Below are 17,334 nucleotides of genomic sequence, written 5' to 3'. Positions count from 1 at the left end.
CCTCCACAGCCAACACACTCCTTTGTTACGTTGCAATCAAAGCAATCTCTCACTCCCAGCAACAGTTTGGGGTTTTTTTTATCTCATCCTGTCAAGTTCTACCCTTTGAAATACAGATGATGGGAGTATCTTGTCCTGCCTCTTACAGTACCTGTAATAAGGCTGTTTTCAACTGCGTATCTCTCTATCTTATTTTTCCAGTTCAGGCCAGGCACAGGTTCCTGTTGCCACAAGATGCTCATCCTTCAACTATTTCAGCACGACAGCCTCACTAGCATTAACAGCACGTTTGCTTCTCTAACAAATCTTAGGTTTCATCTTCTTTTCCTCCACTTTTGCTGGACCAGGCACCAGCCCCCTCCAACAGCATCAGTAAGAATCGAGATGGAGCTGTTCTTAGCTTAGGATAAAGACCAGGGTTGACAGACAGAAAGCTGTAGGGCTAACACTGACCCATAGCACAGAAACTCAGCAGTCAGGAAGAACAACGGAGATGGTTACAGATCGCTCTGAAAGCCCTATCAAGACCAGGACCATTTAATGTCTGAGGTAGAATGGGGGGGGTGTATAGTTCTAGATTGTACAATGTGCAAAACATGCATCTAGTGAGATGCAAGGTAGCAAGTGGATTGTACCAGAAGTTAGGGGCAGCTTGCACACTCATTTCCTTGTTTGCTTTGTGCAGTGTCAGCCATTTAAACAGGCAGGCTGGGTTGCACTGGCTCGTTTTGCCTGTAGATAAACAGCATTCAGCAAAAGAGCTCAGGCCAGGAACCTCTGCTAACAGTTATCTGCACGCTGCTACGTGGTGTAGTACAGCTGCACCCTCCCTCAGCAGTACATTCCTTCTACTTGCTGTACTCACTCTAAGGAGAACTTATAACACTGAACCTATTGGCTTGCCAACAGTGGGAAACTTCTTGTCCCACAGGAAATACACAACAGCTGGAAACACACAAGAGCCCAACAGCTTTCTGTGACTGTAAAAGCCCTCAAGGATGTTTGACAGGTAAAAACCAGGCACCTGTATTAAAAATGACATTTCTCTGACATATTAGCAAATAAGAAATCCAATGGGATAGCAAGGGTGGAACCAGATGCTTTTCTAGCATCACATTAGAGGATTTCAGGCTAAAACTAAGTTTAGGTGAGACGTGGTGCATGACCACCTGAGGGCACTTGCCTTCGCATCTCGCCGGGTAGCTTCCATCAGTTCGGGTTTGCATGCAAGCTGTGTGCACTGATTTACTGTCTCCACAGGTGAAGGAAGAGAGTTTCCTTGTTGGAAGCCAAGCCCAGGCCCACTTCCACCCCAGACAGCCACTCAGCAGTGATTTAGGACATCTCATAACTCTATATTCTCCAAATACAGCACAGACAAACCACCTGCAATCCCAGCCTTCTGAACTGGCCATTCCTAAGATGAAGCACAGCAACAGAGAGGTTTTGGTGCTAACAAAGGGCAACCTGGCATGAAGGACATGATCAGAATTTAAGTCACCCTGTGACCCTGCATCCATCTAAAGCAAACACCTCAGTTTTATGGCTTATTCTCAAGTTCCCTGTGATATAATTCATTGCTGAGGCAGGTTATGGGTACATTAGTCACAAATCTAAGCTTTAGCTGACCTTCATTTATTCTTCACACCTTAAACCTGAGCTGTAGAGCACATGGCTCAGTCCTGTGCTTGTTTCCCCACCAGCTCACTCCTTCCTGAACTGCATTAAGGGCATGAGCCAGAGCTTGGTCAGTGACTACTAGCCTTAGCATGCTTAGGCTCCCCTCAAGCCTCTCTTCCTCAGGCTTCATTAACTTTTAAGACCCAGAACAAAAGAACATTACAGCAACCATTTCTTTTGAACAAGAGAGCACAGCTTTATTAGAAGTCTCATCACTCAAGAGGAGTTTTTGGAAGAGCATAGTGACTCTGGCAAGAGTTCACACCTCAAACGCAGGCCCCAAGAGCAAGGCTCCTGTTTTTCTATAGGCAATAGCCTGCTCAATTCCCTGCATTCACAGCTGCAGTGCATTCACAGGGCATGGCAAAGGTTGTTTCATGTCGTTTCTTAATCTCTCCACACACCTTCTTCTAACCCCCAGCCAAGGCAGATATCTGCCCTGAGCAGTGCCAAAGGCGGTGAGATAAGAGGCATGGAGGAGCTAGTAAGGCTGTGTCCCCATAGCAGCTGTATTCCCATTGCTCCCTTCCTTCCCCTCTGCAGCAGGGGTGACACCTAGCTTGAGCAAAAGCCACACACAGGCTGTTTCAGGGGCTCCTCTAAACAAGGTCTTTGAAATGAGGAATGAAAGGCAACCAGCCTTCCTAAGCCTGAGGGCAACACAAAGCCATTTGTTTCTCAGCTGTAAGCGAGGCTTTTATGGGAGAGTAAATCTGAACTGCAGCCTTAAACAGAGGGAAATTCACATTAAAACCCCAGGGGAAATGTCAGAACACCACTCTGAGAGGTAAAACAAGAGAACTGGTCCATACTCCAAGGCCTGCTGGTATGGAACAGATGTTGCATTGAGATCTGCCTAAACATTACTGTCAGCCCTGAAAATACAGTCACTTACTGCACTTATTAGCCATGCATTCAGCTTACGTGGCTTGCAGCTGAGCCAACCCAGAACAGAAAGAGCATCCAAAGAGGGGCTCTTCTCTCTCTCTCACCCACAAAATGCCTGTTTGGTTTCTCTGAAGCAATCCAGGACTAGGTGAATACCTGCTTATGGAATTTATTGGCACTAGTCTAATTCTTGACTCTTGTTTGCAAGAGCTTGAGTCAATCCCAGTGAAGTCACAGCGCTCTAAGATCAGTATCTGCTTGAACACAAGTATTAAAAAAGGAAGAAATGTATCATTAAAAGCAATGAGGTAAAACATTACCTCACCTCAAGTACCATCACTCCACACAGGCAAAGGACAGCTCTACCATACCCTGCACGCACTTGAGTCTTGTTCAGAGGCTTTCATCCAAGTACTTAGTCAAGTGTGTTGGTCAGTAGACGTGCCAGATGTGCACTCAAACCCCTCTTCTGTCAGCTTCCCTGTGTTCCTAGTGCCGGTTCATCTCCTCCAGGCATAGCCAGTGCCAGAAAGTCAATTCCAGTCAGGTTTAGGAGTTCTTTTCACAGGGATAAGCCAGAACCCTATCCCAGGGGATTATCCACAACCCATTAATGAGCTGTCAAGTGCCCATTAGTTTTCACAGGTGCATTCGAACTCCTCCGCCTTGCCCAGGAAATATTCTTCTTCATCATTTTCCTCCTGACAAAGCGGCAGATTTCAACCATGAAGCCCAAAGATACAACATACATGGCCAAGCCTCCAGCCTTGAGGAGCCAGCTGGGATCAGGGGATGTCACCATCGCATACATGATCAAAGCTCCTCCTCCAATTCGAAGCACCAGGAAGAGGGAAACGAAGAAGAAATCCACAATGTCTCCCAGGAGAGTGTGGTACCAGCCCATTTCCCGCAGGAACCAGCGGGTCTGGAGCAGAGGGTTGGTGATCTCGCTCACAAACACAACAGCATTGACTTCTGTAGCAGACTTCCCAAGCCCCAACACAATGATCATGCCGGAGATGCTCAGCGTGTGGTGGAGCAGCATGAGGTCCCCCTCTGTCTGGAAATACAGGCACCAGCCCAGGTCAAAGATAAAGTAACCCAAGGTCAGGGACAGCACGTGGATCTGAAGAGCTGTGTTTGGTGAACCTGAAATGAAAGATGTACATAAGCCTGGGGTCTGATTGAAGACATTCTTCTGTGATATGGAGGAATACAGATTGTGAGCATGCCTCTTTCCTCCTCAGTTTCCAGGCTTTCCTATGGGTCAGCAGCCAGGCTGGAAGCTTGGAGGCCTGGTTCTGCTCTCCCTTCACACTTCAGCCTGCCCAACAGACATAGGCAGGCCACCCATCCCTCCACACTTCTGGTTTGCTTTTTCTCTCTTAGAAAGGGGGGTTGGAAAGCCTGACCACCATCAGCAGAACCGTCTGAGTGTTAATTACAGGAAGCAGCAAACAAAACCCCACAGCCAAATGCTAGGAGCTATTATACCCTTAAAGATGTGAACAGCACTTGGTCTATTCTCAACACACTGTTAACGCCTAATGCTGCGATAAACTCAAGCTGCCAACGTGGAAGCTCTCAATATGTACATGGATAAAACAAGGAAAAGGTTAACAGTAAGAAGTGGGAGGAGAAGAAGCAGGGGGAGGTTAAACAAGATCCTGCCCCAAACACACTCCAAAAGCATACATATAGGAGGCAGCAAAAGCAATCTGCTCCCCACTCCACCTGTAGCAGAACCAGAGGTGTCCCCACTGCATGGCAACGACAGTCAGGGTAAGACTCCAAACATACCTGCATGGGTCAGAGGCCAGGGGCCATCCAAGAACACAGCGTAACCGGAGAGGCAGGTGACAATCACCCCATGCAGCAGGGTGACCAAGCGACAGCTCCACTCGTAGGAACGGCCCCTGTTCCAGGAGCAGCAGCCGGCATACAGAAACAGCCAAGCAACAAAGCTGCAGCTCACCTCGAGAGCGATGGAAACCATCCTGCTGAACGCAGAGCGAGGACACGATGAGCACTGCAGCTCTCTCAGCAAGGGGTGACCATCTGTATCCCCGCCCCATTCACGGAAAGCGCAGGGGTGGAAAACCAAACCAAAACCAAACAACCCCACCAAAACCCTTCCCATGAGCATGATGCTCTCTTCTAACACCATCCCCTGCAAGCCCCCCCCCACACCATTACCAAGCCTCTAACGGGCCACACCAAGACCGGAGCATCCCCGACCCAAAGCGCCGCTCGCCCTGGGGGCATCCGGACGCCCTCTCCCCGCACGCCCCGGGGCAGCGCTCGCTCCTCACCCCGGGTTACCGCTGCCCCGCTCCGGCTCCGCGCTGCCCGGGCAGGAGGCGGTACCAGCGCGCATCGGGAGGCTTTTACCTGCCCCTCCCCGCCCCGGCCGGGGCAGGGCTCCCCGCTCCCCATCGCCGTTCGCTGTGCCCCGCTTACCTGCCCCGGGAGGCAGAAAGGGGTCGGAGGGGCAGAGCTGCGTGCCCCGGGGCAGGGAAGGGAGAAGCGGGGTAGGAGAAGTTAAGGAGGAGAAGTTAAGACCCGTCCTGAGAGTGTCAGCGGGGCTGGTACCTCCACCCAACCTCAGCCCGCCCAGTTGTGAGCGTTCCGAAGAGTCCCCAGGCTTTAATTTGGGTGAATGTCCTTCTCCCTGATGAAGTGGACAATAAAGCTGAATCAAGCAAAGGAGGGAGATGTGTGCGTTTGTCCTTTTGCTGGTTTAAAAAGCGTCCTGCAGTCCTCAAATTTGCACCGATTTGGAGCAAGGAGGGTGGGAATGCGGTGACCACCTTTGCGTTATCCTGTGCTGACTGTGAGGAGGGGAGACTGAGGCAGTTTGGGACTGCTTGGGTCCGGAGCTGGGGAGTGGTGCGGGATGCACGGGGAGATGTGACACAGAACAAGCAGAACAGGATGAGTGAGCGTGGAGCTGAGCTGGGGCTGAGCAGCAGGGACAGGCAGGGGCAGGACTGAGTAACCAGGGAAGGGCTGTGCTGCCTCTAAACCCTTGCAGCAAGGTCGGGGTTGGCACCACATAACTTCTGTTGATTCAGTTTGTGTGTCCGAAACAACCCAAACCTTCTCTGCGGCTGAAGAGCTCCTAATGCTGGGAGTGAAACCAATAACTCATCTATGGTCACTTCAGACTGGTGTGTGTGTACTGCACTCCATAGGATGGGTCTCTGTGTTATAAAAATGCTTCTAGTTGGATTGTAGATTATAGCTTATGTTTGAGCTAAACTTCCCTATTTTTCTCTTCTTTGCCCGCATTTCAGCCCCACTCTGAAGCAAGTCCATGGGCTGTGCAGGCAGTGACCCCACTGCAGCACAGGCAATGGGTCCCTGCTGGCGTCTGTAACAGTGAGCCTGAATTCAAGCTTAGCTACCAAAGGCATTGTACTGGAGTGGTAGGTTCTATGCTAATTCTACCAGGATTGTAAGTCCCAAGGCTGTGAGCATCAGCAATGATGAGAGCACTTGATGGGATCACTTAAGACACTTAGAAATGCTCAAAGTCTCCCTTCAGGCCACAGAAAAAAACCGGGAAGGGCAAGAAACAGAGCCCTGTTCTCCCAGCTTGCACTCATTTGCCTCACAGGGGGAAGACAGAGGAGGAAGAAAGGGGGAAAGAACAATAAAATACATTAAATACAACAGCAAATTGTTCATTTTCCAGCCCTTCCCAGTCTTGCTTGAACTTGGGCACTACCGAGCATCATAGATGTATTGGGTATCCCACCTCCTACCTCATCTGCATACACGCAGAAAAGCCACCCTTGCTGTGAGTTATTAATAGGAGTGCATCTCCTATATGCACTCCAGCATCTGTCAACAGGGAGGAAAGCCAGGAGCATTTATCTCTTTTATATTCTGAGGATGTCAGTTCAGTTGTCTCTGGCTGAGGAGAGCAGGAACTAGAGAGAGATCCACCTACAGCCAGCCTGTAGCTTCCCACCATGTCCTTGATTTGGTTTTGGAGCCGAGTGGGATCTGGCTCATTTCTCCAGCGAGCTTGTGAGTGACCAGACCACGGATAAAGATGAAAGACAAATGGGGTCACACCCCGTATACTCACAAGCAATTGGGATGGGACCCACAGAGATGCCTTTTAGACAGGGACTCAGCTGACAGCTCTCTCTTCACGTGCTCCTGGGGTTCACGTCACTGATGCTTGAGTCCTAATGATGGAGGAGCTCTTCTCCTCAAGAGAAAAGCAGGGACAGAGAGCATGGAGACTGTTCAGGCACCAGGGCTGCTTTGGGAGCAAGTCAGGTTGGCCAGGAGATGATGTGAGTTCTTATAACCACTATGAGGCACATCTGCTGTGAGCAATTGTTCCCAGCATTGTTTCTCTATGGCTGTGGAGGGTGACTCTTGGCCTTGGAAAGCTGGAATTTCCTGCTCCGTGTGTTTTTATTCCCTTAGATGCTCCTGTGAGACTGGAAGTGTTCCTAGAACCCAGGGGTACCCCTTCCAACTACAGCTTTTTGTCAAGCAAACAAGCTGCTAATGTTTGTTTCCCTCTTCAGGACCAGTTTATCAATCAATCTGAGCGCCTCATTATTGTGTTTATCAACTTTGGAGTGGAGATCGACTCCACTGTTTGCACAACACCTGGCACAGCTTGGCTTTGAGCTCAGCTGCGGTACTAATGTGCAGATACCGTTACTCAGCATTTAATGCGCTTGCAATTTCCCTCCCAGCTCTCAGAAATAATATCCCCAAATGTATGAAATGTTGCTTTGGTGGAAGCCAATTACTTAGAGGGATTTCTGAAGATTGCATTGATTAGTCCTTGTCTGGTAAGAGCCAGATGATCTTGATGCATCTTCTCTATGTTACAAGCGTGTATACACGTACAGCAACTATAATTGCAAAGAGCTGCCTTTATTTTTGGTCTCTTTTGACAAAGAGGCTCCGAAAGCAGGAGTTGAAGTAGACTGTAAACTGAATGTGAAATCAGTCGCCAAGTTGCAGCTCGGCTTTCAGGTATAGGATTAACGCAAGAATGCTAGGGCTATGAGGCTATAAGGATGGTGACTTTGGGCTTTTAAACTATCGCTTATACTTATGAAATAAGTTGTGATTTTTCACAAGAGAAATGAGCTGGCAACTAGAGCTTTACTAAGGGTCAGTGTAGGAAGGGTATTCTATTGTGGCTGGCAGCAGAATCAGCTGTAATGTTCATCATCCCTCAACTATGCTGTTTAGCACTGGGAGGAAGGATGGGTTATCAACACCATCATCTAATGGGGATTAAGTAATTTGCCCAAGATAATGCAGGAAGTAAAATAATATAGGGTGGTGCAAAGGTACAAATTGGTGGTTTAAATCTGTTCTTCCTGTCTGCTAATCTTTAAAGGAAAAGAGAAGAAAAGGGGGAGAAAGAAGAGGGAAAGGAAGTGTAACTGTCTTAGCAGTGTGCCATCCTGTGATGTACTTGTGTCCATTATGTAGAGCAGTAATTTGAAGATCTATATTTTAGGAGGAAGAGGCTGGAGCAAGATCCCTTCGTGTCTTTTTCATATGGTACCGGCTTTGAATAAGAATTCTAAAATCACTGCTTGAAAAGCTGGAAGCTTCTTAGGGGGTCTTTATAATTACAGAGCACCAGGCACCCCTCTTTTTCATCCCTGGCCAGGGCTGTTGTTTGGTCAAAATCCAAGTCCTCCTGACTTTATTCATAGCGTTGCAGCACGGTGAGCAGTCACACACAAATCACTTCCCAGCCTGGCATGAAAAGACATCATTCGTTTCATCCTCCATCCTCCTCTCACAGTGGTGGCCAGCCCTCACAGGAGCTCAAGAGAGGTGGTTCAATGAAAGGCCTGAGAGTAAAGGCAGCTCTTTGAGGCAGGGGTTATGAATTTGCCAGCTCTCACCTATACCTCCCCTGCAGGACTCACAGCATCTCTTCCCCAAGGGCCCATAGCAGTGGTCCCTGGCCAGGTTTAGCAGGGGAAGGCATGATTGAGTCGTCAATGTGTATTGGCTCACCTTAATCCGCTGTGGGTTTTATGCCATCCAGAGACAGGAGAATTCCCATTCCACCCCCTCTACCTGCACATGAGTACAGGTCATACCCCACCAGCCTCCAGGACAGTTCAATGCAGAGGCTCATATGAAATTAATCAGGGGAAATAAGTGCAGTAGCAACCTCAGTTCTCTCTCCAGGAACAAAGATCCTGTGTGTGAATAAAGACTGGTTCCAATCCCTGGGTGTTTTGAAACAGCAAAGAGGTAGCTGAGCTTAAATGCAGTTGTCGCAGTGCTACAATCCTGTTGTAGGATCGTTCTCTTGGCTGGAGGAGAATGCGTTTTCACTTCCAGAACCCTGTCATTAAGGCACACCATAGAAGAATCTATCATGTTTAATTCCTGTCACTCTAGCTGTAGAAGACAGGGAAGTTCCCACAAGGAAGTCCCTGATAGAGACAGTAATAGGAACCTTAAGAACACTGCCAAGAAAATCCACCCATGTGGCTGTACTGAACCTGTCCCAGCTTCTCTTCACAATGATTATATTCCAATAGTTCATTACACACCTCTATATGTAGTGGGAAAGCAATGGAGAACAAGGCTTGAAATCAACCCTCCCAGCATGCAAGGAAAGGAAGGCAGAAAGAAGGGCCGTAGCAACCAGGAGAGTCGGACTAATACTTCCCATCTGCATGTCTTTTTTTTCCTTAGCATGTTTTTTAAATCACACCAGATTTTGTTGCCCCAAACCAGAAGTTTCCTTTAATTTTAATGTTTCCATTGAAAAAACAGATACGATGAAAGTGTGTTGAGTTAGAGGTGAAAGAGTGGTGATGGGGAAGGCAGGAAGCAGAAATACAGTTTTTCCCTTGTTTGTATTAGGGCATTTTGGAAAAAAACAAAACCAAAATAAACCCCAATTTTATTATTTAAAAAAAAGAGATTTTTTTCATTTCTATTTTCCCCAAAAATGCTACCCTATCTTCTCCAGTTGTCATTATCAGTGTCTGCTTCTGTAACAAAACCTTACTTAAAGCAACAGCTGCTGTTCTAGATCAACGTGCATATAGGGCTCAATACTTTGTGTGAAGGTAGCTGATAAACTCTTAAGGATCACAGACTCCCTATAGCAATGATTCATCATGATGAGTAGGATAAGAAACATCAGTATTTCACCCCCCCAGCAATGAAAAAGGATAATATTTACTTTAAAAAAAAGCTCACATTTTGCCTAAAAAAAGTCCTCAGAAAAAAAAGGCTCCTCAAAAATATCTATTTACAATACCAGGTACTCATTTACTCTAGTTCCACTGAATCCATTACTTGTACTCATAGACAACTTGACCAGGGATAGGTAGTACTCAAGTCTGCTTTAAATACCCACCTCTGTTCAAAGGGACAGTTGCAAAGTAACTGCATTTCCCTGGTAATGCACTGTGAAAGGTGACGTTTCCTACACTTTGGCATCCCATGAAGTTAAGAACCACTTGCACACACAGACCTCAAGATCAGCAATACAACTTCTCCCCCCAGGACCAGAAGAGCATGCTGCAGAGAACAGGCAAGCTCCATGACTTACAGTTCAGGAAAGGCCAGAACACAGGCACACCTCTGCTCCAGGTTGGTTTTGTTTGGTATCGGAGAGAAGCCAAAGGATGAATGAAAGCAAAAGGGAAGGTCAACACTAACCCTTGTCCCATCAAATCAATGCAAACTGCTTCTGTGTGCAATGGAGTCAGAAACCCAAGGTTTGCAAACAGTGACATCCTCCAGTGGGGCATTGAGGCCAGTTGTGAACAATAACAAGAGCTGGACACGGATTTTGCAAAAGACAACCATTTTTTTTTTTTAAAGGAAAAAAATAAGAAGGCTCTAAAATATTAATTAAAAAAAAATAAAAAGGAGAAAGAAAACTGGGGAGGAAAAAAAGCCCCTTTAGAAAGAGAACAGAACGGCTCAAAGCGAAGCAAGTTTGGTAGTGGGTAAAGCACAGTGCCATCAACCTTGGGAGTCTATTGGAAACCAAGGCTCACAGCTAGACACAGGTCTCTGGTGAAATGAACTGGGTAACCTCGGCTCAGTTTGGGGGTTTATGGTATGTGTGCGTGATAGTAACAGCATGATAGACCCTTCTTATGGGAAGCTCTGAAATGAGCGAGAGGGGAAAAAGAGGGTCCTGACATAGAAATCCTTCCAGATCAGAGATTGCCAGGCAATCCAGTGTGAATGCAGAGATTTGCAAGCAGAGGGCAGTGTTTCATGCTAATAGTGCTAAGCAAGGGCTCATTCTTGAAGTGAATGCCTGGAGGAGTATTACAATGTCACTGATGGCGTCGAGAATCCTTGGGGAAGGTCAGCTGCAGTTTGAGTCCCTGGAGAGTTCTGCTGCTATGGGCTCCCTTAAACAAGACCTTCATTTGGCAGCATTTTGAAGGCACTGGAACACCAGATGTTGCCCCAAGCATTGTTCCTAGAGAAGTTGGTCCATAGCTAGAAGTCAGAAGCTCCTTTTACACATGGTGGAGGAGGAGTCATCTCAGTGGAGGTAGGTAGGTTGATTCCATCGGTACCAAGATCTGTTTGCAACATAGGGAATCAGAGCTACAATTGCCATGTTGTTAACAGCATCCCTTTGCAATAAAAGGCGTTATTATTCTGTAACCTTAGTTTAACTTGGCAGCCAGTGAACGATCCTTATAGAAAAACCTCTGCCTTTCGAAGGAACACCTTCAGTTGTGCCCAGGATTTCACATATTACCTGGCTGTTGGACTTCCTCCACGTAAGAGAAGGTCTGATTCACAGCACAGGATGATCTATGACTCAAAGCCCAGCAGCTATGGGTAAACGCCCTCTGCTCCCTGCTGCCTTCCTATTAACACAGCATTCTTTATGTGATGTAGCAGGAACTACAAGTGCAGAGAGGCCTGAGCAGCTCAGACTGCAGCAGAGGCATGTTCAGTGAAATAACCACAAGTGCTCTGAGCCTGTATGTGTGGCTTAAAGCTTTTGTAGCCTCTAAATGCAGGCTAGAGGAAAATCTTTGCTCTTATTTCATCTGCCACCGTGGAATAGTTATTCTGCAACAGTCCCAAGTTATCCTACTGGGTGGCACTGCAGGAGAGGAAAGTGGCTGTGCAGGGGGTTATCCAGCAAAATAAGCTTTGCTCTGCTTCCTCCACACAAGGAGCTAGTTTAGGGCAGTCCTTAAGGACAGTGTTTCCATTCAGTCCATCCTTTTTTAACCAGCACGGGGTTTTGTTTAGGAAAAACTTGATTTACTATTTGTCTTCAAGCCGAAAAAGAGCCATATCCCAAGAAGCTTCAGGTTAGATATGAAGCTTTATGTAAGAGCATGCCACCATGTAGTTCCACGTTGCTGGACTCTCTAAGGGCTTTCATATTCTTCTCTAAGATCCCTTTGCTTTTCTCCCAATCCCCCCCAATTCCTTTGCCAAGGGGCAAGCCGTCACCCCCCAGTGCCTTACCCTGAAGAGTTGAAACCAGTAGAGTTCATTGCAGCTTTGGAGTTGCTCTGGGCTGTGCCGGGGCTGCTGGCATGGAGTGCACTGCCAGGGGACGAGGGCCTGCTGGAGTTCCCTGGGGAACACGATGATGTTACTGCGTGGCAGAGAAAGCACAATAAAACCGGGATCTCCTTTTCCTGCCCCGCACAGCCCAAGCCCAAATGGTCCCATCATATCTCGTACCCATCGTGTTGCTCATCTCATTCACTGCCTGCCCTGCAGCAGCAAGGCAGGATCCGTGCCCCAGCCACAGAGAAACAGGGTGGGCTCCAGTACTGCTGTTTCTGTAGTACTTGATCGCTATTAGTGTGAATCACACTTCTCAAAGGAGATCTGACAATGTTCTGCTGAAGAAAGGCAGTAACCAGTAACCTACCCCCAAGCACTCCTCTTGTTTGGCTTCTAGGTGTGCCTGGCTCCCAAACCTAAACATCCCAATAAAATTTGCCTAGGATTATCCTGGGAATGTTATCATGCCTGGGAAACTTCCCATGTCTTTGTTCCAGCCAAGAGACAGACTCAGCTGGTTTTATCCCGTGTACACTAGTTATATGGGGGTACTTTCCCTGGCCAAACCCAAGGGTCTTAAGTGGCCTGCAAATGTGACCTAGAAACCAAGTAGTCAGAGAGCTGGAGCAGAGGAAGGAGGGAAGGAATGGTGAGTGAGGCAGGTTTCTCAAGGCTTACCAGTCCCAGGCATGGTGTTATGCACTGGATTGACGGAGAGGGGCCCCAAGGACCCTGAGGTAGAGACCTAGAGAGAAACAGAAGCAAAGAGTAAGCAGTTGGCATTGTGAGGGTACAGATCACAAAGCACCGCTCCTTTCTCATTCCCTCTAGGTGTGTGGGCTCCCAGGTAGACTTCTTAGCTACATCTGAAGCTTCCAGAGATATTTCTGTTCACACACTAGTGTAAAAGCACCATTCCCATATGCAGGGCCATGGAAAGAAACCAGAATGAGTATTAGTCTATATATATATGTTTAAATTTGTGGATCAGCTATGGAAAACACTGAAATTATCAAACACAACCCAAACTTCCTGGAAAACGCAAAATCCGGTTGCTAGGAGCTGCTGCCCTTTGGGTGTTTCACATTGGATGTTCCCAGTTGAAGCTTCCCAGCTCACCCGGGTCTCGAGCCCAAATCATCCCTTTTCCTTCAAGGAGTTCTTGATGGGTGAGAGCTCTCAGGTGACAATTAGTAATGTGGTGCCTGCAATCAAAGCGAGCCTGGGGCGTTCGTTGTTCGGCCGCGATACTCGAGCTCCGTGTTGCTCAGAGTGACTGATGAGCAAAAGGCACACTTTGCACAACGCATCCACAGGGAAATTATTCACCAAAGCTGCTGCTTCAGAAATTCATGGCTTGCAAGCAGCGTTTTGTGTCTGTGACTGTGAACCCAATGTGTTGCGCAACAGGTGACCAAGCTCCTTGTGATGTTTTCCTGCCTTCTGATGGAGAAGTCAAAACCCCAGATTTCAAGATAAAATACTGCTTGCAAATATGTATTCTGCCTCCCACTCGCATGTGCTTCAGCACTAAACACCGTAGGGAGGTTCCTGCTGCTTTTATATGTGGAAGCAACTATTAAGCAGCAGAAATACAATAGTAGCTTGTTATCCACAGTAGCCACTGACGTTAGGTCACAAGGATACGCTTTCACCATCTCTCAATAGTTTCTCCTTTTTTCCTCCTTCCTGACTTGCCGAAGTGTGAATGCACAGCAGGAGAGGACAGTTAGCACTATTTAAGTATATTCAGCATCTCTGCACAGATATAAACCAACAATCATGGTAAGTCACCATTATGTTTCAGAACTAAATTGAAATGAGTGGATGATATTCCATGGAATGCTGATTCCTTCTCCATTGGCATTGGAAAGCTTTTCTTCACCAATCTCAGGATTGAAAGTTTTGGGATAGCACCTCTATTCGGATAAATTACCTACAATTAAACTGACCTTCTAGGAAACTTGCATTTTCTTCCTATTGTTCACTAATAGAGTAAAGGTAAATGCTCTGTAAGTGTGGGCATGAGATTCCATTCAGGTTGTGACGTGGATTATATGTGCAATCCGTGGCTAGCCCACCTTTCTCTCTGCACATTCCTGGAGATACAGTCACCCACTGCACTGTGAAGCGGCCTTGCCAGCCACTGAGGGACTTGTGTGTACAAGGAAATGTCCCGTTTCCTTTTCCAGCAAACCCTGCTGCATTTCCCCCCTCCCTTTTCCCTTCTCGTTTGAGCTGGAATGTAGAACTCCTTAATCCAAAGCCCCTCACCAGTCTGGAGTTGTAGATAGGTGATTTGATGGGGGATGGTATTGGGCAGCTGATGCGTTTTTCCTTCTGACGCCGGTTGCAGAACCAGACCCGAACCACCTCCTTCTCCATGGAGAGCTGCTCTGCTATCAAGGATATCTCCTCTGAACTGGGCTTGGGGTTCTGCTGAGAAAGGGCAAGAGGTTAAAGAAAGTCCCAAAGAGCTGTAATTTACAGCATCAATGAAGGGTGGAAAGGCAGAGGACAACAGGGTGGGGTTGGCTGTAAACTGGGGAGGGGACTAAATGTGCTTCTAAATCAAAGGGCAAATATTTGGGTGGGAGATTATGTCCTGTGAACCAGAAAGTGCCTCTGAATTGACATCAAGTCTCATGGAAGCAGTGGGGGGTGAGTCACAGTACCTGGACCTGTTATTGCATAAGGCACCACACTCTTTGATCTTAACAGCACCCTAAATCATTGCTTGGGGGGAAGCTTATGGCTGCTGGTGGTCTTATCACTACACAGGACACACAGGCTCCAAGTGCTGTTTGTACACCAACCTGCAGCATCTCAAGAAAGCCATTTCATTGAGTCATACAATAGTCAGGGTTGGAAAGGACCTTCAGATCATCCAGTTCCAACTCCCCTGCTATGGGCAAGGACACCATACACTAAACCATGTCACCCAAGGCTCCATCCATCCTGGCTTTGAACACTGCCAGGGATGGAGCATTCACAGCTTCCCTGAGCAAGCCATTCCAGTGCCTCACCACCTTCACAGTAAAGAACTTCTGCCTTAAATCTAACTTAAACGTCCCCCTTCTTTAATGAAGAGTCCCTCCCCAGCATCCTTGTAGCCCCGTTCAGATACTGGAAGGCTGCTATGATGTCTCTATGCAGCCTTTTCTTCTCCAGGCTGAACAGTTCCAACTTTATTCTCTTTCTTCCTCCATCTCTCATTTATGAAGGGAAATAATAGTACTCATCCTTTCTTCTGAGTCACTTATTGTCTGCTGCATTTGACAGCATTTAGCTCTGTGGGTTTTGATCTGAGTTGGAGACTCGAGGGTCAAAAATACCTAGCATGGAGATGCCAAGACAGTTCTCCAATTACAAAGAATGGCTCATACTAGCTAAAAAAAAGAGGTACCGATAAAGATGTGACAATGAGTGTCTTTTGTTCTCATTAACAGTCTTAGAGGGAATTGTGATATGATCAGATATGAAGGAGAAACCAAGAAAAAACAAGGGCTGGTCAAACCCAGTTTTGATGAGCATTTTTCAATGCCCAGTTTAGTGCTGCTGATTTCAAGCTCTGTTTGCTCTCTGCAGTGATTTTTTTTCTTTTAAAATCTTGATGCCTCAAAACTAAAAGGCTCCACTTGTGAAGTGATTCAGCAGCAATTAATGGAGCAGCTACTTCTGGGTCTCAGAATACCTGCTTAATGGGGCATCCTTTCCATGCTACAACGTGGCTGCGCTGTTCCTGTGGTACAAGGTCACAACTCAGAGAGAGAAGGGTGCAGGAAATCAGCTTTGGTTATGGCACTGGTCAGTGAATGAGAATGGGGAGCTGGGGGGGATGAAACTAATTCCTTTAAAACTCCATTTATCAAGGAAATAATGGGATCTGATTTCTTTGGTTTTGACACTTTTCCTGTTATCCCCTTTCTTCTAACCTGCTATCAAAGCAAGCAAACAAACGAGACCTCTCTTCTTGAGGATTCAGTGTTACTATGACCTAGCAAATGCCAAACCCAAAGAGAGCCCACAACGCATGGAAAGATTTTCCCCTCACATCTTGAAATCTTTTCTCCAGTGTGGAGCGAATGTTGGTCTCAATGCTGGTTCGCTTCTTTCTTTTCCGTCCAAACATCTCATTCACTGAGGGGTAGGAGTTGGGAGTGCTCATGGAAGAATCTAAAGGAGCAGATTCTGGGGAAAGAAGGAGGTCATTGAGAAGACGATGAGTTATTTTCACTCCTTGAGCTTTTCTGTGAAATATAGCACCTCTCAAAGTAAGTAAAATGTTCCTACATTGTGTCCTTCCTCTGATGTTGATTTAAATGGCTCTAACAGTCCCAAATCCATCAATGATGGTGTCCAAATCAGGAAAGAAATAGGAATGCTAAAGTTTTAATTAACACACTATTTTTCCTTTTCCAGCTTGATTTCCAGCCTCCTCTGACAGGGACCAGGCATTTCCCAGTGCCTTAATTTCACACAGTTAAAGATGCTGACTTAAACCCCATGGATCAGGTCTCATGTAGCTGAGACACCTCCTGGCTTGATAAATTGGTCACCTCCCAAATGGCTGTGTGAAGCACATTAGACTAATGCCATTCCTAGACTGGTTTGCAGCCAGCAGAGGACATCAGCCTAATCCTGCTCCTACTGGGGATTCCCCTTGCAGTAATACCTTCCTTTTTTAATTGCTGCCTAAGGGCTGATCTCTGAGCACTTTCGTAGGAGTCCCTTCCTATTCTGGTAGTTTACATAGGGAGGGACTGAATGGACCAGCCCAGTGATTCACCCCAGGCCATGCAACAGAGCAAGAGGTGATGCGGGAAGTGACCGGCCCAAACACCAAATCACAATGTGAATCCCATATTGCCAGGGAGAAAAGACAGATGTGGTCTGATATCCAGGCAGCTGTGTGATCCACAAAGTAGTCTATTACCAGCTCAGCTATGGATATTGAGAGATCTTAGCTCCAGCTTTGATTTGCCTGGCTTTCATTGGAGGTTCTCGGGTGGATCCTCTCATCCTGGCCAAGGCTGATGGCACTGATACACGTGATGTCACCTACCTGCATCACTCAGCCACTTTTCGAGCAGCGGTTTGAGCTTGCACATATTCTTAAAGCTCAGGTTGAGAGCCTCGAAGCGGGAAATGGTGGTCTGGCTGAAGTCATTGCCATAAAGCTTCCCCATGGCAAGTCCAACATCACCCTGCCAGGGAAGATGCAAATCACAA

General features: G+C 47.1%; 2 protein-coding genes across 5 annotated transcripts in view; both read right to left on the bottom strand.

Annotated features, from left to right (window-relative positions):
* Positions 1-3,122: 3,122 nt before the first annotated feature.
* On the bottom strand, positions 3,123-5,180 carry LOC130611768 (TLC domain-containing protein 5-like). Of its 3 annotated transcripts, none has more exons than XM_057432900.1 (3): positions 5,029-5,180; positions 4,369-4,568; positions 3,123-3,717 (listed from the first exon to the last, which is right to left on the bottom strand). In XM_057432900.1, exons 2-3 carry the CDS (start codon positions 4,562-4,564, stop codon positions 3,179-3,181), a joined length of 735 nt encoding a protein of 244 aa, XP_057288883.1. In that variant the 5' UTR covers positions 4,565-4,568; positions 5,029-5,180; the 3' UTR covers positions 3,123-3,178. The 3 variants fall into 3 exon arrangements, with proteins under 3 accessions (XP_057288883.1, XP_057288891.1, XP_057288898.1); XM_057432908.1 differs by lacking the exon at positions 5,029-5,180 and adding an exon at positions 4,881-4,915; XM_057432915.1 differs by lacking the exon at positions 5,029-5,180 and adding an exon at positions 4,881-4,915 and having other exon boundaries at positions 4,369-4,565.
* Positions 5,181-10,447: 5,267 nt separating this feature from the next.
* Positions 10,448-17,334, bottom strand: part of POU2F3 (POU class 2 homeobox 3) — a 40,590-nt gene continuing 33,703 nt past the window's right edge. Inside the window, exons 9-14 of one of the 2 annotated variants that reach the window (XM_057432888.1) lie at positions 17,168-17,309; positions 16,157-16,293; positions 14,377-14,538; positions 12,781-12,847; positions 12,055-12,187; positions 10,448-11,144 (exon numbers count right to left, since the gene is read on the bottom strand). In XM_057432888.1, coding sequence (XP_057288871.1) covers positions 11,105-11,144; positions 12,055-12,187; positions 12,781-12,847; positions 14,377-14,538; positions 16,157-16,293; positions 17,168-17,309 — 681 coding nt within the window. In that variant the 3' untranslated portion in view covers positions 10,448-11,104. The remainder of the gene's footprint in view (positions 11,145-12,054; positions 12,188-12,780; positions 12,848-14,376; positions 14,539-16,156; positions 16,294-17,167; positions 17,310-17,334) is intronic. The other variant, XM_057432882.1, reaches the window with a different exon arrangement.

The sequence above is a fragment of the Pezoporus wallicus genome, unplaced genomic scaffold, assembly GCF_028554395.1.
Source record: "Pezoporus wallicus isolate ANWC-B61680 ecotype Strahan unplaced genomic scaffold, APGP_CSIRO_Pwel_v1 contig_11829, whole genome shotgun sequence".
In the NCBI taxonomy this organism is placed as follows: Eukaryota; Metazoa; Chordata; class Aves; order Psittaciformes; family Psittacidae; genus Pezoporus; species Pezoporus wallicus.
The sequence above is the reverse complement of the archived record's forward strand: the minus strand, read 5'-3'. Positions and strand labels throughout refer to the sequence as shown.